This window comes from Triturus cristatus, chromosome 1_2 (genome assembly GCF_964204655.1).
Source record: "Triturus cristatus chromosome 1_2, aTriCri1.1, whole genome shotgun sequence".
Classification (NCBI taxonomy): Eukaryota; Metazoa; Chordata; class Amphibia; order Caudata; family Salamandridae; genus Triturus; species Triturus cristatus.
In genome coordinates, this window is record NC_140580.1 from 1,142,457,876 (window position 1) to 1,142,485,088 (window position 27,213).

A 27,213-nucleotide genomic window follows, 5' to 3' on the forward strand; every position below is an offset into this window, starting at 1 on the left:
GGAAGGCGTTCCATGGGTGTTGCGTGGGTGATCCCTCGCGACTCCCATGGATTCTGACGCATTCCCAGACTTAACAGAACTGGAAGACTTGGGAATGTTCCAAAAAGAGACACCGCCCAGGAGAGGCGTAACAAGGAGAAACATCTTTATTTCTCCTCATGCCTTCCTCTTTTTCTGTGTGCTGCATTCTGCAGCACAGATAGAGGAATATGCCGATCAGGATTGTTTTTGTGCAGGAAGGCGTGCCTTCCTGCATGCAAACAATCCTGCATGCAACGCAGGTACCCCTGCATCATGGTGCAACGGTGCCTGTGTTGGCGCTAGGTTGTCAAAAGGGCACCAGTGCAAGGCAGGAATGTGCCAGATTGCCTTAAATACAGTGCATTCCTGCCCCTTGCTGATCACGCAGGCACTGCACTGCACTGAGTGACATTCTCCTAAAGAGGCCCCTCTCTCTTTTAGTCCCTACTTAAGGCCTCCGCTACAACAATCAAATGAGACCGCCGTGCTCAAAATCTGAAATGACTTCAAAGCTTCTTACAAGAGTGCCGCATGTCTCCTAGCGAGCCCTAGAGCCACATATGAAACTATCGACCTCATGTGGCTGCCTCGATAGGCAGACATCGGACCGGCTACACTCTCTTATAAGTCACCTCCTTTCTAGAAAACCGCTCAAGCAAACGGACACCACCCTGGTCTGTGTCCAGTCAAGTAACAGTGTTCCTCCTACATGTTTCCTGTCACTTGTATGTCTTCATATCTAATTTCGCCCCTTGTCTGATCAGCGACCACATCCTCATATCTCTGGCTGCTGATGACACATGGACAAAATCACCATCAAGATGACGTATTACAGACCTCGCCTGAATGGCTTGTGATATATGAAATTAATGGCCCACATGTACTAACGTTTCGCCTCATCACTCATACGATGTTAGAGGTAGTGTCTGTTTACTTACCATGGTAAAGGCCCGCATGCGCAGTGCTGACCTGTCTGTGCTGCACCCCACACTCCCTCCACCTTACCTTTCACCGTGGGACAACCTTTCAATACAAGCTTCAGCGGGTCACTCTTGTGTTGTTTCCTGCTTTGGTGGGGCTAGCTTGGAGAAGTGTGGAAACCCCTATCACATCCTCCTCTCACGATGCCTTTCACCCCCGCACCCTGAAATACCAATCACCATTGATGTGAATTCTCATAAACTCACTACTTGACTTTGCAAACTCTCTTTCCTCGGTGTCCTCACTAACAGATCTCTTCTCGCCCAGCTTGTGTCCCATGGGGCCAGGCCAGCCTTGGAGCACAAGCTTACAAGTGAGATTTTCGAAGATAAATACTGGAGCAAGTAGCCCAAACGAGCAATTCAAATATTCTTGTTGCTTTTGAAGTTGCTCATTTAACTAAAAACTCGCAGGTCTGTGTGGCTGCCTCATGTTATTTCAGGAAATAAGAGTATAAATCAAATATTTATAAAGCACAACAAATCACCAGTGTGGGTTTCAAGGCGCTCGATTTGCTATCTGCTGCCTGGTGATTTGTTCATTTGGACAGCCAGGTCTTGAGTCCTTTCCTGAATGACAGGAGCGTGGGGCCGTCCTGAGGTGCAGGGGAAGGTTGTTCCAAACTTTGGCCACCAGGTGCGAGAAGGAGCGTCCTCTGCTGTCGGCACGGCGGATCCGGGGGGATCTGCGAGGAAGAGGGAGGCGGATAGTAGGTGTCTGGCCGGTTGGTGGAAGGTCATGCATTTGTTGATGTGTGCTCGTCCTTCATTGTGCCGGGCTTTGTACGCACGGGACAACATCTTGAACTGGATTCTTTTCTTGATCAGGAGCCAGTGAAGCTTCTTGAGGTGGGGTGTGATGTGGGTCTTTCTGGGGAGGACGCTCTATCTCACTACTACTCATAGGACTTGGGATGATTGGGGCCCCTGAAAGGTGCGCCCCCCAGCTCGGCAGGGGCCTGCAGCCCCTATCTGGAATAGTCAGGCTTTCTTAAAACTCAGTATACTCTGCAAGAAGCATTATGAATAGGGCTCCCTGTTTTCCATTTTTACTGATTTTTACAGATAAATACAGACAGAAAACTATTTATTTTCCTGTCTGTATTTATTTTTAAATACAGAAAAATACAGGAAATAGGGCTTCTTTGAATGATTTTTTTCTACTGTCAGTCATGAGTGCCAGGTCAGTAGGTGTTCAGACTGAGAGGTAGGAGAGATGAAAAAAGATAATAGGTTTCCTAATTAAGCTCAATTAAGTGCAGATCTACAGTTATTTATGCTATTCTGCAATGCAAGTGTTTTCAGATAACACTATTGCACTGTTTACTGCTAAAACCTTTTTGACATTCAAATGCGAGTATACACTTATCAGTTAAATAAATGTGGGAAAATACACATTGCAGCTCCATTTATACAGAAAACATCAAATAAAAATGGATAAATACAGAAATACTGAGCAAAACATAAACATGGATAAATATGACGGAAATGTTGAAAAAATAAATACCATAAAACCGGGAGACCTAATTATGAATTTCTTGGACAAACCTACGTAAACTGCTTTAAAGTAGTCAAACAGAGGTGAAATGAAGGCATTGGCAAATGAAACTGATGTGATGAGCAAACAAGTGCAGGCCCCCTTTCAGAATGAGCTGAAAACAGAAGCAGGGCCCTGCAACAGAACTGAGGCCTCAATGGGTACCCCAGGGATGTCAATGGTGTCAGGTGGAAAGGAGCCAGCCCGGAAATGAGGAGAGCAGAGTGGTGAGACTTGGTGAGAGCAGCATTTCTATTTTTGCTGAGGTTTGATATTAATCAATTTTTAAACACCCTCCTTTGATTGCTACGAGGAACCTCTAAAAAAGTGGGTGCTGTCAGCAAACTTCAAACAAGCATTGGCATAGCCAATAGGTCTCGTCTTTAGGGCCTTATATGTATTTAGCCATACAACACACAAACTGAGAGTTTTTAAAGATTATAAAATAGACAGAGCAACCTGTCACATTTTGTGTAACAGCAAAAGTTGCGCTGGACAATTTTTTAAGTGTGTGCGCTTGAAGTTTTGTGCTTATAAATTGATTTTAAAAAAATTACAAAATATTTAGCCTGTTCTAATGTTAAGGTTATTTGTCTCCACCAGGGTATCAGTAGCTTCTAACAGTGGTGCTGGTAACAGGCAGTGGTCGCTATATTTCTGTCATCTATACGGAAGTATAGTCTCCTGGAAGCAGGCGGCCACCTTAACTATTCTGCAGACGTGAAGCTGAACAGCCTTGTATCTGAATAGTCAGCACTAGGACTTCCAAGTCCATGCTCAGCGCACACATACCTAGATTTGAAGGTACTGAGAGCTCCACTAGACCAGAGAGTCTTGACACAAATTAGTGGCTTGCAGCATAAACATAGGTTTCAACAGCAGGTGTGATTTATTTATTATTTATTTTTAACACTTAAAAAGCGCTGCGGTTACCCGAGGGTGTCCTGGTGCTGTGTAAAATACAACAAAGAGACTCAGCATCAGACAGGAGAGATTATTCCGCAAATAGTCACGTTTTTCAGGCTTTACGAAAAGCCAAGAGATTAGTGAGCTCTCTTACGTGTAGGGGGAGCTTATTCCACGCTTTGGATGCGTTCACTACAAAGCTTCTGCCCCCCAGGAGGCTTTTTTAGCACGAGGAACACAGACTAGTTTTGCGGCACCTGACCTAAGCGTTCGGGCAGGAATATACCATACTCATCGCTCTTTTAAGTATGCTGAACCTGTTCCGTGAACCGCTTTAAACACCAAACATAATGCCTTAAATTGGGTGCGTTTTCTTATAGGGAGCCAATGAAGCCTCCGTATCTCATTTGAGACTGAGGCATACTTGGGGATCCCTGATATAAGCCTAGCAGCGGCATTCTGCAATAATTGCAGTTTATTCATTATTCCTTCCTGGATGTTGAGATATAGACTATTATAGTAATCCAACCTGGACATAGTAAGTGTCGTAACTACTGTTTGATGGCACTCTATGGACAAAAGCGGAAGAACTTTGTATATTATGTCTCCTTATGTGATTTTAAAAAGATAAATACATGAGCAAAATAGTGAAACCTGTAACGTATAGTTTCAGTCTGATGAGCATGCTGACGCGGAGTTGTGTTTATGCCGTTGCTAGTGCACTATTTGTGACGTACTAGGAGAGGAGCCTGCCTCCATAACACTTATGCAGCACCAGCATACCCTAGAAATTGAGCATACTTGCAGAGAGGATAATAGATTTGCATGTTCTGTGCCCCAAACATCCAAAAATTACCCAACTAGTGTTACATCAACATTCACAACTACATATGTAACCAATCACCATTTAGTTTAAGGTTGAATTTTGTATGCGCAAGCAACCATGCAACGTAAATTGCAGACAAGCTGAAGAATCTGAATGTACACATGAAAGAAACCTGTGACACATCTATTATGTAAGTTTTACGCTTAACTTAACAGTAACAGGAGAAACTGAACAGACAAAACAGAATCACAACCCTAAAAACATTTTGCTTTACAACTAAATGTGAGATCAGTTGCCATTTAGTTTCAAACAGTTTATGTAAGTGAAAGCACCACAAAGAGAGGCCGGCCAAATGGACAGAATGTCACGTGTCAAGTATTTATTTATAATATAATTAGTAATCATCTGGATAAGAAAGCACACAGGTGACCTGTAAACACGGCTCGGATTTGCATTCTGCCACTGGAGGAGCCTCTTACGGGCGGGTAGAGGCACCTGAGCAGTGGCGGTGGCTGCAGCGTCCCCCAGCACCAATGGTTCACTGGGGCTCGGAGTCGCATGCTTCCGCTGGAGGAGCCTGCTTGCGGGTGGGGAGAAGTGCCTGAGCAGCGGCGGCGGTTGCTGCATCTCCCATGGTTAACTGGGGCTGAGATTTGCATGCTTCCGCTGGAGGAGCCTGCTTGCAGGCAGTGAGAGGCGCCTGAGCAGTGGCGCACGAGGGAAAGTAAGAAATGCTTCTGTTTGTAATGGCGCCTGGAACGGAGTTGTGTGCATGTTGCAAGGAGATCGTGGGTCACATGATGTTTCTGCTGCATGGCGGCTGTTGATCCCCTTTGGTGTGAGTGGGTGTGCATTAAGTGGGATGTGCGTTATTCTCATAGCTCGCAAACGAGCTACGAAAAAGTAACAAAAAAGAGTGCTCTGAAAGTATCGTAAATATCATGAAAAGTAAGAGCACATGTAACAGGGTAAGTCCATATGGGAGGTTACAAAAGTCCAAAAGGAGGGACTAGTAAACTATTTCACCAAACAAAGGCCAGAATTTACGACGGACAGTAAGAGGAACCAATTAAAAAGATGGGCAGTGCTTGAAGCTGCCCTGCTGTCCTGCGTCAAAAACTAGTAAATGAGGTCCTTGAAGTATATCACAGGTGACCGTATGTGTAAGTCGGATGAGTAACAGCTGATGGGCTACTGTGTCCAAGGTCACTGCAAGGCCCAAAAGCACCAAAGCCATAGTTTCACCATCACCCCCAGTAGCTACCAGTTTGACTGATGGGAACCAATGCCACCGTCCCCTGACTCAAGTTACGAACTGGCCTGCATGGTGTGCAACTGTTTGTGTCCTCAACACATGTGTGGTTGTTTGCAAATGCAACTAAAATATTCCGCAGTGGAGCTGCTCTCTGTTGTCGGCATTTTGGCGTAGGGCACTGCAGAAAGGCACCTTGCTGCACTGCCCTATGCCAACGCGAAAGGCAGGAATGCACTGTATTTAAGCAATACGGTGCGTTTCTGTCCTTTCTGCCAGCCTAGCACCAATGCAGGCATCCTTGTACCATAGTGCAAGGGTTCGTCCGTTGACGGCAGGATTGTTTTTGCGCAGGAAGGGGCACCTTCCGACACAAAAACAATCCTAAGAGGCGTTTTCCCATTTCCAAGTTTGCTGCGGAATGCAGCACACATGGAAAGAGGAAAAAACGAGGAGAAATAAACATATTTCTCCTTGTTACGCCTCACCCCGGGAGGCGTATGCATTTACATCACTTTGTAAATCTGGGGCAGCATCAAATTCCATGGGTGTTGCATGAGAAAACCCACCACAACTCCTCCCAGGTGCAGAGTAAGGGGATGCAGCGATTTGCGCCACGTTACCTTCCTCATGATTTGTGAGGCCTCTCAAAGCCACACAAGACATCTTTCCATGGCTTCATAAATCTTTAGGAGAGCCCTGCATCATTTTTTTTTTTTTTAGAAATACATTTTTTATTATTTTCCATTTCCATCTTCTCATCATCTATTACACAGTTGTTGTAGGCATCATTCAGGAAGATTGTGCTCCACCCTTCATCCCCACATAGCTGTCAGATTATGCAATCACAATGATTTACATTAGTACCCACGGTCTCGTTGCCTATTATTCGCCAACTTCCGCGCTACTATCCCCCTTACGCCCTTTTCCCCACAACCCTGCCGAAATCCAGAACTACTATTTCTACCCACCCCTACCCTCCCCACCAGTGTGCTCCCCCCCCAGTCATTAATCTCAATGAGCCTTGATCTATAGGTGTGTGTTCTCTGCGCACTCTTGCAATTGCTCAGCTTCTCTCCCCCTGCCCCCCATCTTCCTCTCCTACGGTTGTGCTTACGATCCCCCCATTCTCCCTTGCGCTGTTAACCACCCGTGGTCTAACTGTGGGCCGGCTCATCGTCTTGGTCTCCTCCAGAACCGCGTAGGAGAGCCCTGCATCATGCATGTACCACTTTACGTGGTGCTAAAGTGATGCAGGGCTTTGATAAACAAGCCCCTAAGGCCTTCATTGTTGGGCAATTGGCGAAAGGCAGCTTCACAAGGCTTCTTGCTGCGCTGCCCTACACCAATTAGAAAGTCCAGGAATATACCGTATTTATGAAATATGATGCATTTTTGTCCTTTCCCCCTGCGTTGGTGCACAATTTGCTGCCTAGCGCCAACACAGGCACCATTGCACCATTGTGCAAGAATGTCTGCGTTACATGCAGGATTGTTTTCGTGCAGGAAAGTGCGCCTTTCTCAGAGCCATTTTCCTCTTTCCATGTGCGCTGCAGAATGTGTCACACATGGAAAGAGGAAAAAACAAGGATAAATAAAAATATTTCTCCTCGTTACGCCTGCTCTGGGGAGGGATAAGGTTTTGGTGCTGCCCCAGGTTTACGTGATTAAGTAAATGCGGGACAGCATTAAAATCCACGGGTGTTGCATGGGAAAACCCACCACAACTCTCATGGAACACCGCCCGAGCACAGAGGGAGGCAACACAGCGACTTGTACTGCTTTGTCTTACTCCATATCAATGACACCACGCGAAGCCACACAAAGTTGCTTTGCGAGGCCTCATAGATATGATTGAGAGGTGTGCGCTGCCGGAGCATCAAAAAAAGTGACACTACGGTGGCACAAGTGTCTGATTCCCATCATTATATTTGTCTCTATGTTGATCTCTGGTGTCTGAAAGTGTGCATTATCTCTGGGTGTCTGATAGTGTGCGTTATCTCTGGGTGTCTGACATTGTTCATTATCTCTGAGTGTCTGACACTGTTCATTATCTTTGGGTTTTTATTAGTGTTCTTGATACCTGGGTGTCTGACTGTGTTCATTATCTCTTCGGTCTGACAGTGCTCATTGTCTCAGGGTGCCTGATAGTGTGCATTATTTCTGGGTGTCTAACAGTGATCATTATCTCAGGGTGTCTGACAGTGTTAATTATCTCTGGGTGTCTGACAGTGTTCATTATCTCTGGGTATCTGACAGTGTTAATTATCTCTGGGTGTCTGATAGTGTGCATTATCTCTGGGTGTCTGACATTGTTCATTATCTCTGAGTGTCTGACACTGTTCATTATCTTTGGGTGTTTATTAGTGTTCTTTATACCTGGGTGTCTGAATGTGTTCATTATCTCTTCTGTCTGACAGTTCTCATTGTCTCAGGGTGCCTGATAGTGTGCATTATTTCTGGGTGTCTAACAGTGATCATTATCTCAGGGTGTCTGACAGTGTTAATTATCTCTGGGTGTCTGACAGTGTTCATTATCTCTGGGTATCTGACAGTGTTCATTATCTCTGGGTGTCTGATAGTGTGCATTATCTCTTGGTGTCTGACATTGTTCATTATCTCTGAGTGTCTGACACTGTTCATTATCTTTGGGTGTTTATTAGTGTTCTTTATACCTGGGTGTCTGAATGTGTTCATTATCTCTTCGGTCTGACAGTGCTCATTGTCTCTGGGTGCCTGATAGTGTGCATTATTTCTGGGTGTCTAACAGTGATCATTATCTCAGGGTGTCTGACAGTGTTAATTATCTCTGGGTGTCTGACTGTGTTTATTATCTCTTAGTGACTTCAGGTGTTAACCTCCCCGGATCTCTAGTTATGTCTGTTACTCTCTGTCTATTGGTAGCTGACAGTGTTACTTTTGTCTGGGTGTCAGATAGTGTTCATCACCTATGGGTGACGTCTGGTGTCAAAACCTCCGGGTCTCTGGTGGTTTTTGTTGCTCTCTGTTTATTGGTATTAATAGTGTTACTTTTGTTGGGGTGTCTGATGCTCTTTGGAAGCCTGACAGTGCTGATTATTATAAGGTGCCTGTTGTTCTCTAAACTCTTAAACTAACCTCAACCCGTCATGATTCTGCCTTACCTGCCCCTTCCAGAAGGGTACGTGCTGCCCCTGTACCCGACATCTCAATTCACCACTAACCCCTCCCCCACCGATCTAAGCAGGCCCTCCCCTCACTCCCTGACCTGTTAGCCTTGACAATGAAACACTCCTCTGAGGACAAACTCAACAGCCCAGATAACCCCAGCTCCATTTGCTGTCCTGCCCACCAGTTGCGGCCGGCATGGCTCACGGGGGGAGGGGTGCAGGTCGCGCGGGCTGGGAGTACAGGCAAGTGGTTGCAGGGGACCAGCAAGTGGTCGCGAGGGAAGGGGGGGATCACGTGGGGAAGAGGAGGCGATTAAATAATATAAATAATAAAAATAAAACATACCTTACCCGGGACCCGCGTTTTCACCTGCTTTCCTGCCTCCACAGGAACAGGAAGCAGACAGCCTCCCTCCCCTCCCCTAAGCCAATCACAACGCTGCAATGGCAGCGTTGTGATTGGTCGGGATGCTGACCATACAGGCTTTTATGGGGAGGCCATTGTATCCATGTTTTGCAAAAAGAACTATTGATGGACAGAATGCAGAACAATGTCATACATGCACCCCAGTACAGAGATCTGGGCCTAAATCCATCGTTTTTTTGCTCACCAGGCCATTCCAGTTTGGACCCAGCCTTATGCAAATCAGTCTTGACCCTGTGCCCAATGGGAACAGTCCAGCCCGAACTGCCAGGTCAGGTCCTCTCTGATTTGATTTGCTCTAACGCTCCGTCCATCATCCCCTTTGGTATCATTTTATCCATGAGGGCTGCATGCAGCCGACATGGAGAAAATGGAGAGTGCGCATGACTGGTTGTGAACAGTCAGGGACCACAGCATTGGGCAAGCCACTCCTCCCCTGCCCTTGCTTAGACCCACCCACCCGCCCGCCCCAACCAAACCCTTTTCCTTTCTCGCAGTGTGAGAAGCAGAAACATAAAATGGTATTTATAATGCCATTTTATGTTTCGTCTTCTCGCACTGCGAGAAAGCAGTGGGGGGACGCTCCTCCGCCCACATGGAGGAGCTGCCCCTGCAGCCTACCCCCACTGATCCCTAAATTATGCCCAGCCCCTCTGCCATCCCACTTCAGGGTGGGCCTGCTCTCCTGTGAGAGGTTTCCAAGGCAGACTAGGAGAGTCCTTTGGAGGCATGGACAGGTAGTAGGCAGTAGGTGAGAAGGTTCCTTACGTGCACAGGGCGTGACGGGGGCTGCTCTTTTGCGAACGCCTGGGAGAGTTTTCGGGAGGCATAGACAGGCAGGAGATCCCTAGGCAGCAGGTGAACATGTTCCTTATGTGCACAGGGTGTGAGGGGGCTGCTCTTCTGCAAGAGGCTGCCAAGGCAAGCCCGAGAGAGTTTTCGGGAGGCCTGGACAGCAGGAGATCCCTAGGCAGCAGGTGAACATGTTCCTTATGCGAAAGGGGAGGGGTGAAGCGCTGCCCAAGCAGTATTGGGTTTGCGCCTGGAGATGAAGCATGAGATATATCTACCAAAGCCAGGCTCTGCATTACTGTGCCATGGCCGCAGGCCACAAAAATCAAGACCTGTCGTCCTGCGCATCTTTAAGTGAAACAGACATGAGTGTGTTTCCTTTGACATCGTGTACACTAAATGTACAACCCAGAACTTGACATGCACGAGCTATTATGCACCCAAGCGGGTACCTGGGCAACCTAGTGTAATGTAGCATTTCTAAAACACCTTCCCACCTCTTGATGAAACCGCAAAGTGCTATCCAATTGGTCCAGTAATAGTTACTACGTTTGTGCATAGCTATAGATAAAGGTCGTTGGTTGAGGAGTCATCTTTTAGTAGTACGTTTAGGTTAGGGGTGGGCGATAAATTTAGCCCTGATGGCAGAGTTTGGCCACTCAGTGTTACAGACACGGCATGGCACAGTATTTTCTCGTGTGCAGCTTGCCATCAGTAAGTTGGTGGGTGCGAGCGAAATTTGGCGTCCCCTAGTGCAATTTTAGTGACTAGAAGTGCACCTGGCGAGATTCCCGCAATGCAGGCGGTCGCGGGCTGTCGTGACCGTTCGCCATCAGAAAGGTGCTGAATTGCTCAGGGGAAAGACTGGGAGTGAAACTACAGAAACTTAAGTGTGGTTCTTACAGCTGTGTTTACTTCTGGTTCATGCCACTGCCTTCATGAGTCCGGAGGCCAGGGGTAGCCACCAATTTACAAACCATGGCTGGTGCAGAATAGCAATAAACCGCACAGATAAGGCATATCTCACTTAAGTACCTTGACAATAACATCATATGCACCTTCAGTTAAGAAAGTATGCAATAGTCCAATATTTGGTTCATATGTAAACCCTCTATGCATCTAGGATTCATGTAAAATTGATTTTGATTGTAGCCGCAATCAAAATATTAATTGAGCATGCGTACGATGGGATTGTCAAAGGACTTAAGTGATATATGCATGTACATAGTGCTGAGTTAAATCTTCTTGCCAGGAGTAGCAATGGCTAAGCCAGGGGCTATCCCAGGGGCACTAAAGGGCTACCTGGGGCAGCAGCCACTACCCCTGGTCACTCTTTATTGAGGTCCATGCTGTGAGTCAGGGGTAAATGCGTCTAACAGGGGGAGGTAGAATGAAAGAGGACAACTGCAGGCTTTGTGGGAGAAGAGGAGCTCCTTCTGTGGTGCACCAGTATCTCTCCCACAGGTTACTGTGATCTTCCACATCCCGGCCAGCCTGGTCCCTCAGATGTCTCCTCTTTCTGATATCTATGTTCTCACCTCTCTCGTTCCTGTGTTCCTCGCCCATGGTCTCTACTTGCCTCTCCGCTCCCTTAACTTGTGAACCAGATGCCTGTGGCCGGCTGTAAATACCCACAAAGCACTTTAGCTCAGTCTGTGAAGACTATCATTTGAGGAAGATCATTCTGTCTACAAGGCTCTGCCCGCACTTGCTCGCGCCAGACAACAGTTCAGCGCTTTGAGGCAGCTTCCAGGGTGCTTTGCAGTTCATGATGCTGCACCTTCAAGATCCATCACTCCTGCAGCGTTTCATGAATTTATTTAGAGGCGAGAACCACCAGAGATCAATGCTGCAGAGGTGGCAGGTGTCTTGGACTTTCCTCCAGCTGTCCAATACCTGCTCTGCCCCCCCACACCCACACCCCAGCATCTCCCAGCCTTCACTCCCCACAGGCATCAGTAGTGACTGTCGCACGCGTTGTGGTACACTGTGAACGGTGACCCTTACCTGGAGCGTTAGCATCTCCGGTGCTCAAGAACCCCAGGGGACCCACGCGGTAGTTGAAGGTCACCACGATGACGTTGCCGCGCACTGCCAGCTCTTCACCGTCGTACAAGTAGTTGTCCAAGAAGTTGGCTCCCTGACTCGCCCCCAGGATGAAGGCTCCCCCATAGATCCAGACCATGACGGGCATGTGGGTGGAAACTGTAGGAGAGAAGAGAAGGTGTCAGTGCCCCCTGCACTTAGGGCATGTGCATGGAGACTGTGGGGGAGAAGGAGCCAGCGCCCCCTGCAGGTGGGGCATGTGCGTGGAGACTGTGGGGGAGGAGGAGCCAGCGCCCCCTGCAGGTGGGGCATGTGGGTGGAGATTGTGGAAGAGACGCAGCCAGCACCCCCTGCAGGTGGGGCATGTGCAGAGAGACTGTGGGAGAGAAGAGTATGTGCCAGCTCCCCCTAGAGGTGGGGCATGAGGGTGCAGGCTGCGGGAGAGAAGAGTATGTGCCAGCGCCCCCTGCAGGTGGGGCATGAGGGTGTAGACTGTGGGAGAGAACAGAAGATGTTCCCTACACGTTGCTTAGTGCTAAACCTCGTACAGATGGGAAAAGTGCAAGGCTTTTTAGTAAAGCCCTCACCCACCAGGGTTACCCCTTGGTGGCATGCTTCATCCGGTCCTGATGCAAAACAGGACATGCTGCTACCGGTGGAAGACACAGGCGCAATGAACGGTAAATACCAAATGATGAATAGATAGGCGTTGCAGGGGCTTAATTTGTAGTGCGTTAAAATACCTGCCGGGTACTACAGCTATGCTTTGTTACATCCTCCAGACCGTATGATTAAAAAGGGAAGAAAAATAGAAGGAATTTGAGGGTTTAATGACTCTTCCCTCTATAAGGTCTACATGTTTCAAGTCGCCCTTCCCCGTGGCTCTCTTCAGGACCAAGGACCCGACTCCCTGATTCCACATAATACAATGACTGCAGGGTGTGGCGACTTCACACGCTCTGCATCCTCAAATACACTTCACACCTACTTGGTGCTACAATCTGTCATACCATAATATATCATGAGAAAGCTAGCTTGCCATGAACCATGCAGAGAACATGGGCTGTGTGAGCCTGGAGCCCGAGAACATGGGCTGTGTGAGTCTGGATCCAGAGAGCATGGGCTCTGAATCGGGAAGCCACATCCGGTGTCAGCCTGGACTCTGGAGTCCTTCCCAGCATAGAGATAGAGGCAGTGGTCTTTAAAGGCCTGGATCCAGGGGCCATAGTCCTTGCCAGGTGATCCCCATCCCCCACTTACTTCCTTTTCTGGACTGTGGGATCCAGATGTTCAGGTACAGGCAGTCGGTGCTCCCAAACGCATCGGACTGGTCTATCTTAGCCTGCAAACAGCGGGGTTTGAATTTCTGGGTCTTCAGTGTTCCTGAAAAAAGAACAAAAAGACAAGGACAAATGAAAACGACGACTACACTTTTAAAGACCTCTTTCCATGTCCCTTCATCCAATGTTTCCAGGCTGAAAAACTTGTGATTGACTCCACCCCAGTCCGTACAAAAACCCATAGTCTCTGCTCCCTGTGGTCTCTGTAGGGTGCTGCTGTTCATTTCACATCTGGGCTGAGGCTACTGGTAGGTACGTGAAGGAGGTAAGAAGTAGCGTTGTTACATAAAAACTCTGCGAGATTCCGCAGAGTTCGGTGAGAAGGTAAAATTTGGCACTTCGCTTTACTTGCACTGATTGATAGCAGCAGGTGCTTGTTCCACGCTGTGTCATCAGCGCGAATGGCACCACATGGTGCGCCAGAGGATGTTGAGTCCTTCTGTCGTTCAAGTAGATTTTATACTTGAGCAGCAGCTTTTTCAACGCAAAAGGTCGCAGCCTGCCGCAACCACCCGCGTTGAGAAGTTTTACCGGTAGGTGTCCTAGCACCCAAAAATGCTAGGGGATGCAAATTCTCGCTCGCGATTGCCAACCTTAAGTTAGTGAGCCGTGAGCAAGAAAAACTCTGTCACACAGCAGTTGGTGGAGTTCTGCTGGAACCCAGCGTTCCAAGCGGAACGCGGAGTGGACAAAACTCCGCTAACTCCATCAGTGGTGCAGAATTATGTGTACACCCGTAGTCAAAAGGGCCTGCTAAGGAATGCCAGGCTCAGACTAGCCTATAGGTCAGTCTGGCAGTGGGAGAAGGACCTGTGTGACCAGGGAGTCTGTGGGCCACTTTTGAGGATGAGCAGGGGCCAGTTTTATGGTGTGAAGGGCCAGTTCTGTGACTGTTCTGCACAGCTCTTTATAATAACTAGAATGCAGCAGCAGACGGCACAGTGCAGGCAATGTGTAGTGAGGAAGTCCACAGCCAGGATGTAGTTTTACGTAGATTTATTGAGACCAGTTACATGTAGATAGGTAGTAGAGATACAGCCCCACCAGGAGCAGTCTGCCTGCTGCTCAGCCCATACTCCAACTGACACACTCAAGCATCCAGGCACCCAAGCATTCCACTCAAGACTCTCACACCAACATTCCATGCATCTCAGTCACACTGACTGAGCAGCTAGGGAGTAAGTAACCAGATACATATAACACAGGTTACTACATACCTTCCCTTCTTCTACAAAATAAAAATAGCAACCTCCAAGAAGAGGAAGTTTCAAACAAGGAGAACCCCAGGAAATAGAAAAATGGAAAAGTAGAGAAAAAGCAAGAAGAAAGTGAACCCAAATGTGAAGAGATCATAGCAAAGATACCAAGAAAATCAAGTGTGAGCAAAGAAGAAAATCACCAAAGAATAAGCAAGAGTAAGTACAGGAGAAATAAGAATAAACAAAGTAGAGGGAGATGCAAAGATAAATATACATAATATATATATCACCCACCCATCATCCTCCAAAATTTTATTTTAAAGAAACAATAGAAATGGGTGACTGACACCCAAACTGACTGCCAACCATACAGCTAATCAGGCCTAGAGGCAGACAACCAATGAGTGTACACAAAGTACACACAAACAATGAAACACATGGGACTCAAACCCATTAGAACCTCTAAATGAAGGTTAGAAAAGGTAATGAACAATAAAACACATGGGACTAGACACCATTAGAACCACTATGTGAAGGTAAGTGGTGTAAACATATAATTGAACACATGTGACTCAAACCCATTAGAACCCCTGTGTGGAGGTTATTTACGTGCACAGAACACAAAAACACGTGGGACTAGTACCCATTAGAACCCCTGCACAGAACAATATAACACATGGGACTCGTACCCATTAGAAACACGTAGATGGGACTAAAACCCACTACAAATTGCGTAGATGGGACTAAAACCCACTACAAAACATGGGACTTGTACCCATAAGAACTAAGTAGATGGGACTAAGACCCACTATAGACTGCGTAGATGGGACTGACACCTACTACAAAAACAAAGTGTGAAGCCAAAGGTGACTACACCATAGTTGAAAGGGACAAAACCCATCAACATTGAAAAGGGAGAGACACCCCTTAAAACACCCTTGATGCAAGAGTAAAGACTAACGGGCTTATTTACAAGCCCCTTGCGCCGCAGGTACGTCACTTTTCCCCATATTAAAAGTGACGCACTGGCGGCGCAAGAGGCTTGTAAATAAGGCCGTAACTGTCTATGTCTCTCGTATTACAATCCTTTAAACTGACCCTTTGCCGGTGTGCGGCCTCTAACCCATGTTTTACTACCATGGGAACACCCTAGTCTTGTTGGCTACCAACATCCATTACGTGATCCCTAATGTCAACATACCTGTAGCAAAAACTTGAAAATATGACATACTAAAATCATGCATAGTGTAACATGTAAAATTGTTGAACATTTGTTGAATTGGTGTTTCGCCATAAACATTGACGTAAGAAACTTGTAGTACTTACACATCACTAAAACACATGCAATTGATGACTAAAACACCAATAAGAACTCTAACCAAAATATGTAAACACATTAACTTTGTTTCTTGAGTTATTTTTTTTTTTAAACTGTAGTCAGACCAAAACCAGCAAAACCACCTGTGAGCGACGTCTCACGCGAACAACTTGCAATGATCAACCATGAGAGAGATGAACACACAATAGGACACGAAGAGTGCACAACACCGCCATGTTGCTGCAGTTTTTCCCAGGAACACAGAGTTTGAGTGAGACCTACGAGTCGTAAAAAATGCTTCATCAAATACAAATGCGGGGCAGTGTGGCAGCAAGCTCCCAACCAAAAGTGAGAGAATGAGAAGATCCGGCACCGGGCGTCCAATGATGCGTGTCCTGCGGCTTGTACAAGATAAATATCCCTTACGCTGCAGCTTGGTAGCATAGGAACGCAAGGCACACAAAACATTAATTCTCACCTAGCTCCAGGCTCGAGCTGTAGTGAGGACTGGTGAAGAATCTTTCCCAACAAAGTCTGCACCCAGTCACCTGAAATCTGGGTCTCCCAGCAAGTAGTCGATGCAAGTCCCAGCTGACCACACTACTCGTGGACTGGCCGAACAAACCACCAACCAGCCGAACGAAGCGGAGCACAGCGCAGCCCCGAGAACTAGGAGCTGTCACAACAAAGAAAATGGCGTCACGTAATAGACGCAGTGCTGGATGGCTCTAGGCGCGTCTGAGCTGAAGAGCGTCCCTTGGGAGAGGTTGGATACGTCATTGGTACACTCCGTAATAGAAAATCCTCGAGATGGATCGCGCGGCTACAAGGTGCAGGTAAGATTGCGCGTGCTGTAACTGACTTGTAGCACCTTTTGAAAGTACAGTACGTGCACCAAACGGCCCACACTAGAGACAGGGTTCAAAGTTAAAATACAGGAATGAACCAAATATGTCTCACCTCGGACACTCTGTAACCCCAGCGCTTCCGTACTCCATGGGTTGCCAGAAAATAAAAAGTTACAGACCCTCGAGCTTGACAGTCATTGTACCAATGGTGCAGACTTTAAAGAGATGAAATAAACATGCTTACACTCTTGTGTGGCTCCATTGACGTCCTCAAACTGAGAGTGTAACTTTCCACTAGGAAAAGTAAAATGTATCCATAATCTATTCTGTGCAACCACTTTGCGCTCTCTTCACGCACAGATGCTCCATAGTGGAAAACTGTATCTTGTAGCTGACATTTCATTTTAGTAAGCGTTCACTAGCATAGAACAATTCAATTAAACCTAAGGAGCATGTCCAGACCGGGCAGTACGCTGACAGGTACTGAGGATCACACCAGCTGTCAAAGTAGAAGGAAAACCAACCATTTGACACAATGAAGTACAAGCAGGAATTGGCTGTCTGATGAAAAAGACACTGGTGTGGCTGGCGTCCCTTATATTTCTAAGTAGAGATTTATTCTTAGTTTCAGTAGGTTTCCTTTAGAGATTTCTTGTTTCAGAGTCCTTCGTTTTTTTAAAACACGCGTAGATTTGTTTCAAGAATCGTCGCCAAAATTCTGTAGTGATGAAGTCCACAGCCAGGATGTAGTTTTAGGTAGATTTATTGAGACCAGTTACAGGTAGATAGGTAGTAGAGATACAATCCCGCCAGGAGCAGTCTGCCTGCTGCTCAGCCCTATACTCCAACTGCCACACTCAAGCATCCAGGCACCCAAACGTTCCACTAAAGGCTCTCCCACCTACATTCCATGCATCACATTCACACTGGCTGAGCAGCTAGGCAGTAAGTAACCGGATAAATACAACACAGAGAATAGTGAATGTCACTACTGTATGTCCCTAATGTTACCACTAGTGCTTGGGGTTCCCTCCTCACAGGCCATCTCAACAACATGCCTGAAACATTCAGAGTTGCCTCGATTTTCAAGTGTGGCCACTAGTGTGACTACTCGACTCACAAGCTGAGGCCTCTTTTTATTTAAATTCCTGGACTATTGTCTGTCCCAGTCCGACACTGAGCAGGGCTTGGCCGCCCAATGTGCCTAGTGAGTGATGTATTGGCCAGGTGGGCGCGCGGGGCTCCCAGAAGCCCACTGAACCACAATGCTTATGAAAGCAAAGCGCAATGGTGCATGTCACCAAAAAAGACACCGTGCGTAAAACATGGCTTCAACGCAGCCTAGAAACTGAATCCACTGCTGCTGGACGCAGGGTAATAGTTAACGTATATTACATGATTACTTTGGGATTACTTGGCTGTCTTGTAATGCAATAAAATACTTTGTATTGTATGTTCTGGTGAGAATAGGTTAGTTTGGAACTGGAGCGTGCAGCCGCCTTTAGCAGGGCCAGTAAGAGGCACCTTGTGGGGTGTCCCTGGCCTTGGAAGGGTCCCTATAGGTTGGTGAGGACCTGAGGAGGGGCCCAAGAGGAGTGGAGGGGACACTAGGCCAAGCCTGAGACCATGCTGGGTGCATCCCTCATGGTAGACTGACCAGGACACAACAGAACAGACCGGACCCCCTCCTACCGAAGACAAGTGAAACACTCGTGTCTATCACGATTAGGCCTGGGCGAAAATTTTTGTTCCGCTCGCGGAAGTTGCAAAGTTTTGGCATTTCCGCATTCCGCAGAGAACGCGGAGATGTCGAAACTTCCGCGATCCGCTGCGAAAGCGGAAGTATTTTCTTGTTCGCGCTTTAAAAATGCATTCTAGCGCGCGCCGTAGCGACTAACCGGATCCCTGCATTCGCCGGCGGGAAAAGCAATCTCCGCGTCTTCGCGAAAGTTCTGCGTGCTCGCGGAGATTTTGAGCAATTTTGCGATAATTTGGCAACTACGCAAATTCCGCCCACCCCTAGATACAATTGAAAACGTGACTAGAAGATTTCAATTTTGCAATATCTTTCCACTGCAGCTATGTCACCATTTGGCTGTCGATTTTGTTTTCATTTTTTGGGCCCCTCCAAGATGAGGCTGGGCAGATTAAAAAAAATTTACAGCATAAAAAGAAAACTATGGCAGTGTAATGTGTACAATTTGCAGCAATTGGGGTTATTAGAAAAGCAGCCCTTGTTCTGGTGTCCTGGCCGCCTCTACACATTGGGAATACATCCTCACAGAGGCAGCTGCTTGGAGTGAATGACGTGTCCAGGAAGAGAGACAGACAGGCAGACACTACAGTCACTCTTGACTAGCGCACGTGCTGTGGTCGCCAGGCATTTACACCTGCCATTGGTGTGCAGTCCCATGAACAGATTGGGGAAAGCCCCACTCTCTTGCCCTTATGATTATTTCTTAGTACAGGACACTACTGTGGGGGATGCCCCCTTTTCGGAGTCTGGCCTCAAACTGCTTTGGCTGTCATCTGCGAGTGCTAATGTTACCAATACAGGGCAATAGAACATCACAGATATTTACTCACGGTCCAAGAGGTTCCTACAGTCGTTGTCTCTGTCACAGTTTTGCATGCATAGAACAATGGCGCCACCCTGTGCCTGTGAGCATTACAGGCACACATTGCAATGCAAGCCAGACGCGTTGACATTGCTAATGCTTGTTTTAGTGGTGGATAGATCCTTGAGGTTATTCCGTCTAGGCATTGTTTTGGAAATGTGTTGGACTTTCCAAATTACATTTATACATTTTTTGTTGACATTGCTAAATAATTCTTATAGTTGTACTAGGACAGTATTGACTCCAGGGCTCTGACCAATGGCATTTCTCTGGTCTGGAGCATACAGGTGAACATTGGAAGGAAAACAGTTCACAGGCCACAGAATCTTCCAGAAGGTGTGCGTGCACTAATTTAAGCTGTACCGCTGACGAAAGTGTTTTTTTTGTTGTAAAGATTTTCTGAGTGTCTCTGAAAATGGAACAGAGTGAGGAGGCTGTCACTGACTGCCTGACATGTGCCTGGCGCTGCCTTTAACCAGACTACGAAGTTTCGAGAAGGGAGCCCCGAACTTAGGGCCATATCAACAAGGGCTTTATCTCTGCTTTTTTGGCTTTAAAAGCCAAAAAAGCAGAGATAAAACTAGCACCTGTAGTGTCGCAGTCTAGTGGACGTGCGCACTACGTGGTGACGGGGATGAGCGTAGCGGCCGTTTGGACGCTACTGCGCATGCGCGAGCCATAGCGCACGAGCGAGAGACGCGATCGGAGAGTGTTGCCCGGCGCTCTCTCGGAAAGTGATCCAAATGTGTAATAAAGGTTCTTCCTACCTGCAGAACGTTTCCTGCGAGTCTTTGGGGGAAAGCTACATATAGCCAGGCACCCAGCACATTACAGTGGCGACGAGACTGGGACAAGGAGAACCCTATGTGCAACAGGTGGAAGGTGCCCCCCAACCTGCATCAGAGAAGAAGCCCACCAGGAGAGATACCACCCTACGCGGTAAGAAGACCGGAGGGGCCGAGGGCAGACACCTACACACCGGGAGAGCGCGGCAGAGGCAGATAGAAGCCGGGGAGTGGCACGTGGGCAGCAGAGGAGCCAGCCACGAGGTAGAGGATATCGCAGGCGGACAGCGGAACCGCAGAGGAGATCCTGGCGGAGTCAGGGGACGACGGAGCAGCCAGCTCGAACGCAGTCCCAGGTACCCGAAGCAGGGGAGCGGGGACAGACGCACCAGGTAGCCCAAGGAAGCAAGTGGACGCCAAAATGAGTGCACAGTCATCGACTCTGACGACACCGATTCCATTCCTACCACGCCCGGGAGAACCCATAATGAAGTGGGAAGACTGGAGGGAGTACTTCAAAAACTACCTGGAAGCGCTAGAAGATGAGAACGAGGAGGCGTTCTCTAGTGCCAGGAGGAAGAGGATACTTCTACACAACCTAGGACCAGAAGGGATACGGGTGTTTCAAAATCTCACACCGACCACCAGACCAGTAGGGGACACAGACGTGTTCACCCACGCCATAGAAGATTTGGACAACCACTATCGGCCAGCAGTGTGCACCTCCATCGACCGCTATAACTTCCAGCAGAGGAAGCAAGAAGCGGGGGAATCCGTAGATGACTACGTGGCGGCGCTGCGGAAACTGGCGATGACGTGCAGATATGGCGGACTGCAGGACGAATTCATCAAGGACCAGATCGTCATGCACACGACAAGCAAGTCAGTACAGGACAAACTATGGGCGAATGGAGATGCGACGCTGAACGAGGTGATCGCCATAGTGAAAAGAGCGGAGCTAACAAAACACTGTGCGGAAGCGGCCAAGAGAGAACCGGCCCCCAGACTCACAGTCAACAAGGTGGACGACGCGGACCACCAGACGCGGGGAAAACAAACGACGGGGGAGTACAGAGGAGCGGCCAAAGGGAAGCCAAGACCCGGACAGACATGGAAACAAGAAAAAGGCGAGGCCATGAGATGCTACAGGTGCGGAAGCTCGAACCATGCAGCGCACGACAAACGGTGCCCCGCATTCAGAGCCAAGTGTGCGTTCTGCGGCCTAGTTGGTCATTACGAAAAAGTATGCCGCAGAAAAGGAAGACAGCAGGCGGTGAAGTTCGTGGCACAGGACGAGGGGGAAGAAGTAGAAGGCCGTGAAGAAGACGAAGAAGTCCTGTGTATTGAAGACCAGGTACTGGGCATAGAGGGGAGAAGAATGCGCAAACCCCAGTGCGACATGATCATAGGAGGAATACCCATCACCATCGTGGCGGACTCAGGATCTCCTTACACGATCATTCAACGTTCAGTATGGAACGAGAGGTTCAGACCCACGTGGGGCGCACAACTAGAACCCCCCGACATTCGACCCGTCACCTACACAGGGGACCCAATCCCGATGGTAGGGTTCAAGACAATGAAGTTCCAGTTCAAGGAGCGGAGTGCGCTCTGCAAGCTGTACGTCGCGGAGAAGGGACCGTCAGTCCTGGGCTGGATGGACCAAGGAGTGTTGGGAATACAGCTGAACCCAGGAGGGGACACCCAGGTGATGGTGACTCTGGACGGAGAGGAGTCGACGGCAGAAAAATGGCGGAGCGGGCACCCGAAGGTCTTCGGCGGGAAGATTGGGAGACTGGAGAAGTTCTCCCACAAAATCGTCCTCAAAGAAAACGCCCGGCCGGTAGCGCACAAGGTACGGAACATCCCAATTGCGGTGAGGGAGGCGGTGCAACAGGAACTCCTCCGACTGGAAGAAGGGGGAATCATCGAGCCCATCGACAGTGCGGAGTGGTTGGCGCCTTTGGTGGTGGCCATGAAACCGTCAGGCAAAGTGCGCCTCTGTGTGGACCTCAGGGAGTTGAACAAGTGCATAGTGGTGGAAAGGTTCCCCTTGCCACGCATAGAGGAAATGTTGGCCCGCACGAAAGGAGTGAAATGGTTCTCCACCATTGACTTGCAATCGGCATACCACCAGGTAGCGCTACATCCGACAAGCAAAAAATTGACGTCGTTCATCACGCCGTTCGGCTGCTACCAATTCTGCCGCATGCCCTTTGGTCTCGCCTCGGCAGCGGCGGTGTTCCAGAAGCTAATGGCCCGCCTATTCAAGGACATTGAGGGAGTGCAATACTTCCAGGACGACATCCTAGTGATGGGGACGGAGCTGGAGGACCATGACAGGAAGCTGTCTGCAGTATTGAAGATCCTGGAAGAGAAGGGCCTAACAGCAGAGTGGGAGAAGTGTCATTTTGGAATGACGTCAGTCACCTACCTGGGGCACGAGATAGGGGCGCAAGGAATAACGCCGAAGAGAGGGAACGTGAAGGCCATCTGCGAAGCACCGCCGCCCACCTCCAAGGAAGAAGTACGGTCATTTCTAGGGATGGCAGAGTACTATAGTAAATTCGTCCACCACTTTGCCACAAAAACCCACCACATGAGGCAACTCACGAGGGACAAGACGGCGTTCATATGGACAGAGGAGACGCAAGAGGAGTTCGACACAGTGAAACGGGAAATTGGCGGAGCGATCCCGTTGCAAGGATTCGATCCCCAGGGGCAGTCAATATTGATGACGGACGCGAGTGAAAAGGGGCTGGGAGCGGTGCTCATGCAGGAAAGACCAGAAGGCGGAACGGAGACGATCAGCTTCGCGTCCCGGACGCTGACAGCGTCGGAACAAAAGTTCAGTGTGATTGAGAAAGAGATGCTAGCGGTAGTGTGGGCCATGGCAAAGTACCGTCAGTTCCTGTGGGGAACCAGATTCCAGGTGAAGACAGATCACAAGCCTCTCGTGAAGGTACTGACATCGGACTGCCATGCCAGCGCCACGCCCCGGATTGCGAAAATGACACTGAAACTCCTTGAGTACAGGTACGACGTGGAGTACATCCCGGGCTCCAGAAACAAAATAGCGGACTACCTCAGCAGGGCATCTGCGATGGACAGCGCCTCCAATGACAGGGAAGACGGGGATGAGATGGTGGCCCTGACGGACGATCCGGAAAAAGCCATCAGCAGGCAGGAATGGAAAAACGCGTATGAGGCGGATGGTGACATGGAGGACATCAAGGCGTACATCGTGCGGGGATGGCCAGAAAGAAGGAGACAAAGATCAAAAATCAGGCAGTTTTACGAAGTCAGAGAAGAGCTGTCGGTGGGCAACGATGGAGTGTTTGTCTACAGAGGTGACAGGGTGGTGCCACCGGAGAACATCGTACCTACCCTGCTAGCCATACTGCACGAAGGCCACCTGGGAATTGTGAAGACAAAGGCCAGGACAAAACAAACCTACTGGTGGCCAGGGATGGACACGCATGTAGAGAGGCACGTGAGAGACTGTGCGCAGTGCCTAGGGGCGGACAAGACACTCAAACCCATGAGACCACCCTTAGGGAAATTCACAAACCCCAGCAACCCATGGGAAGAGGTAGCAGTGGACATCCTGGGGCCAATACTGGACGACCAGGGGATCCCCAAATACCTATGTGTACTAGTGGATAAATACTCGAAATGGCCAGAAGTACACATCAACGAGATCATGGACACGGATGAGATACTACGCTTCCTCAAGGCGGTGTTCCTCCGGGAAGGCATACCCAGGAGCATTATCAGCGACAATGGCCCCCAGTTCATCTCCGACAAATGGGTCACGCTTGCAAACAGGAACGGCATAATACTCAGACACACCTCGATATACCACCCATCCAGCAATGGACAAGTAGAGAGGTTTAACAGGGTGCTGATGGGCTCCATACAGGCGGCCATCACAAGAGGCAAAGACTGGGAGAAAGAAGTGCTCAGCACGATATGGGCGTACCGCATCACCCCCACCGGTACGGGGTACAGTCCCTTCCAGATCTTACGGGGAAGGCAACCCTTCACCAGAGACAATGTGGCGTGGCAGGAGAAGACCATCACCAGCAAATGGTCTCCAGCAGTGGTGCAGCACAACCTGCAGAAGGCACAACGCATCTATACAGAACACTACAACCGCCACAAGAGGACAAAAGAGACGGCGTTGGAAAAAGGGGAGTGGGTCAGAGTGAAGCTGGCAGTCCTTAAGCGGAAAGGAGAAAGCAAGTACTCCCCACCCCTCAGAGTAGAAGAAGTGTATGACCGGGCGGCACTGCTCAGCGACGGTAACGTGTGGTCACACGAGCGCATGGCCAAATGCAATGAGATCTTACAGTGGCCCCGAGAGTACACGGAAGGGGAAACCCCGGCAGAAGGGCCGATAAAGGACACAGACTCATCCGAGGGAGGCCACGGAGAGAACATGAGCGGTGAACAAGAGAGAGAGAGAGACAACTCTGGGGGAAGACCCTTGGGGGAGACCACTAGAGAAGATGGCGAGGTAAAAGAGAGAGAGAGCCAGGGCACTCTGAAAGGTACCGACGGAGGCCCGGTCGCAGAGGGAAGCCGAGAAGGACATTCCACTCCGGTAAGACACACCCGGGGGGGAAGAGCAGTGGTGAGACCATCCAAGTTCAGAGACTTTGAAATGGACTGACCTCCGGGTCGGGGACTGTGAGTGTGTGATATGAAAAGGGGGAGATATGTAGTGTCGCGGTCTAGTGGACGCGTGCACTACGTGGTGACGGGGATGAGCGTAGCGGCCGTTTGGACGCTACTGCGCATGCGCGAGCCATAGCGCACGAGCGAGAGACGCGATCGGAGCGTGTTGCCCGGCGCTCTCTCGGAAAGTGATCCAAATGTGTAATAAAGGTTCTTCCTACCTGCAGAACGTTTCCTGCGAGTCTTTGGGGGAAAGCTACATATAGCCAGGCACCCAGCACATTACAGCACCCTATCAACAACAGGGTGCTAACATGCAAATTCGCATGTTAGCACCCTTTTACTCTACGCTTCCCCTTGCATCTCTAATGAGATGCAAAGGGGGCATTACAGAGTAAAATAATAGGAGAAATGTTGCTAAGCGACATTTCTCCTATTATCAAGAATATCGCTAATCCTGTTAGAGACAAAAAAAGCAGCGCTAACCGTGGTTAACGCTGCTTTTTTACGTCTGGTATTTTTCTGACTTAGCCATGATATCCTATGGAAGGAGGATATCATGGCTAAGTTTGCCTGTCCCTATCAACAAGCTAACGTGAGATTATCGCTGGGTTTCCAGCGATAATCTCACGTTAGCCACTTAGCGTGAGGATTTTTATCGCTATTGAGATAAGCGTTGCTAATAGCACGCTATCTTAGCAATAAAAATCCACGCTAGCCGGCGATAATTATCCTAGCGCTAAGTGCGCTTAGAGATAATTATCGCCGGTTGTTGTTGATATGCCCCTTAGTAGGTAGGGGAGGAGTGGTGCGCGTGCGCACCAACATATCTCTACGTCAGCGGGGGCAGCCCAGGGTGCACTGACGCTCCTGGCCAGCAAACTACTTTGCAAGCCAGTTGATGGACGTCCCTCCCTGTTGGGAACCCTACTGGCATTTTAAAGGCAATCATCATCTGTTAGCAAATGCTTTGTTTTATTAATTTGTCAGTGAACAATCTCTTACGTTAATAATATTTGGACAAGTTGTAGGGTTGCAAAGAAGGTCTGGTGCTCTCTTGGGAATGAAAGAGCAATGTTTGCCGGGGCCGCGGCTGTGCATCGCTGCGTTATGCATCCTATCCGAAGCGAGGGGGGGGGGCAGGGTATACCCTATGTATAAGAGGGGGTGTCTGGAGGGAGAGAGAAGGCGGTCAGAGGAGCACGGAGGTGCCTGTGCCTGCTGGTACTCCCTCAGCCCAGGAGTGCTCCCTCTCGGCACAGTCCCTCTCGAAGGGAAGCGGTGTGGAGAAGGAAGGGAGTGGTAAACAAACCCTGGCAGGTAGCCAGCCTCAAGCCACATATTGTGGTTAATACATAAAGGCTGTGCTATTCCCTACTCCCTGTGTGTAAACTTCAGACTCGAAGAGACAAAAGGAGGGACTGACGAGGCCGTTTTCCACTCACAAAGGAATGGGAGGTCCAGTAGGAACAAGGGCCCCTAGTACAATAATAACAAAGGATGTTCCTATAGTTCCTCAGAGATAGAGTAATATCAACACGAAGGCTGTGGTGGATTAATGCACCATATAGACCTTAAAGAAAATCCATATGTCGGATTTAAGTGCCCTCACACACCCTTGCAGGTGTCATGCTTCATCATTTGGGCTGCTCCTCGCCGGGCCGGCGGTGCAATGCCTAGCAGGCTCCCTAAAAAGGGGCACTTTAGCAGAGATCTTTTATCCGACTGCCGTATAGGTGAAGTGCGGGTGTGGGGCTTGGTTAATGTAGATATAAAACAGTGAGATTAAAATAAGGTTAGGAGTGCCTGGTGAAAGTGAGTTTTATTCTGACGGCCTCCTATCTTAATTTAAAAACGTGTGTACATGGCACTTATACGAGTGTAATGTCTCATGTTAAGGTGGCATGTAATTTACAAAAGTTGGTCAACATGTTTCTCGCTTGGAGCAATTATGCTCGCGATTCTTCAGGACCGGACTCGGTGGAGAGGGTAGGTCGACTTACGATACACGGGGAGAAGACGTTCCTATTAATTTGAGGAAGTCCGACTCGTGTATAAGCCCACCGAGTACTGTTGATGCCAGGATAGTGACTGATTAGGGTAGCTCCTGACACTAACAGGTATTGAATCTGGACGCAAAGACGTAGATTGACATATAACCCTAACCTAAGTAGGTTTTTGAATGTAGATAGTCTTTTTTTCATTAAGGTCCTGAAGAATCGCGAGCATAATTGCTCCAAGCGAGAAACATGTTGACCAACTTTTGTAAATTACATGCCACCTTAACATGAGACATTACACTCGTATAAGTGCCATGTACACACGTTTTTAAATTAAGATAGGAGGCCGTCAGAATAAAACTCACTTTCACCAGGTACTCCCAACCTTATTTTAATCTCACTGCTCTATATCTACATTAACCAGGCCCCACACCCGCACTTCACCTATACGGCAGTCGGATAAAAGATCTCCGCTAAAGTGCCACTTTTTAG

General features: G+C 48.6%; 1 protein-coding gene across 1 annotated transcript in view; it reads right to left on the minus strand.

The window, feature by feature from the left end:
* LOC146868871 (bile salt-activated lipase-like) overlaps positions 1-27,213 on the minus strand; it is a 75,297-nt gene that overhangs the window by 38,273 nt on the left and 9,811 nt on the right. The window contains exons 3-4 of the mRNA XM_085613897.1: positions 13,194-13,316; positions 11,895-12,092 (exon numbers count right to left, since the gene is read on the minus strand). Coding sequence (XP_085470023.1) covers positions 11,895-12,092; positions 13,194-13,316 — 321 coding nt within the window. The remainder of the gene's footprint in view (positions 1-11,894; positions 12,093-13,193; positions 13,317-27,213) is intronic.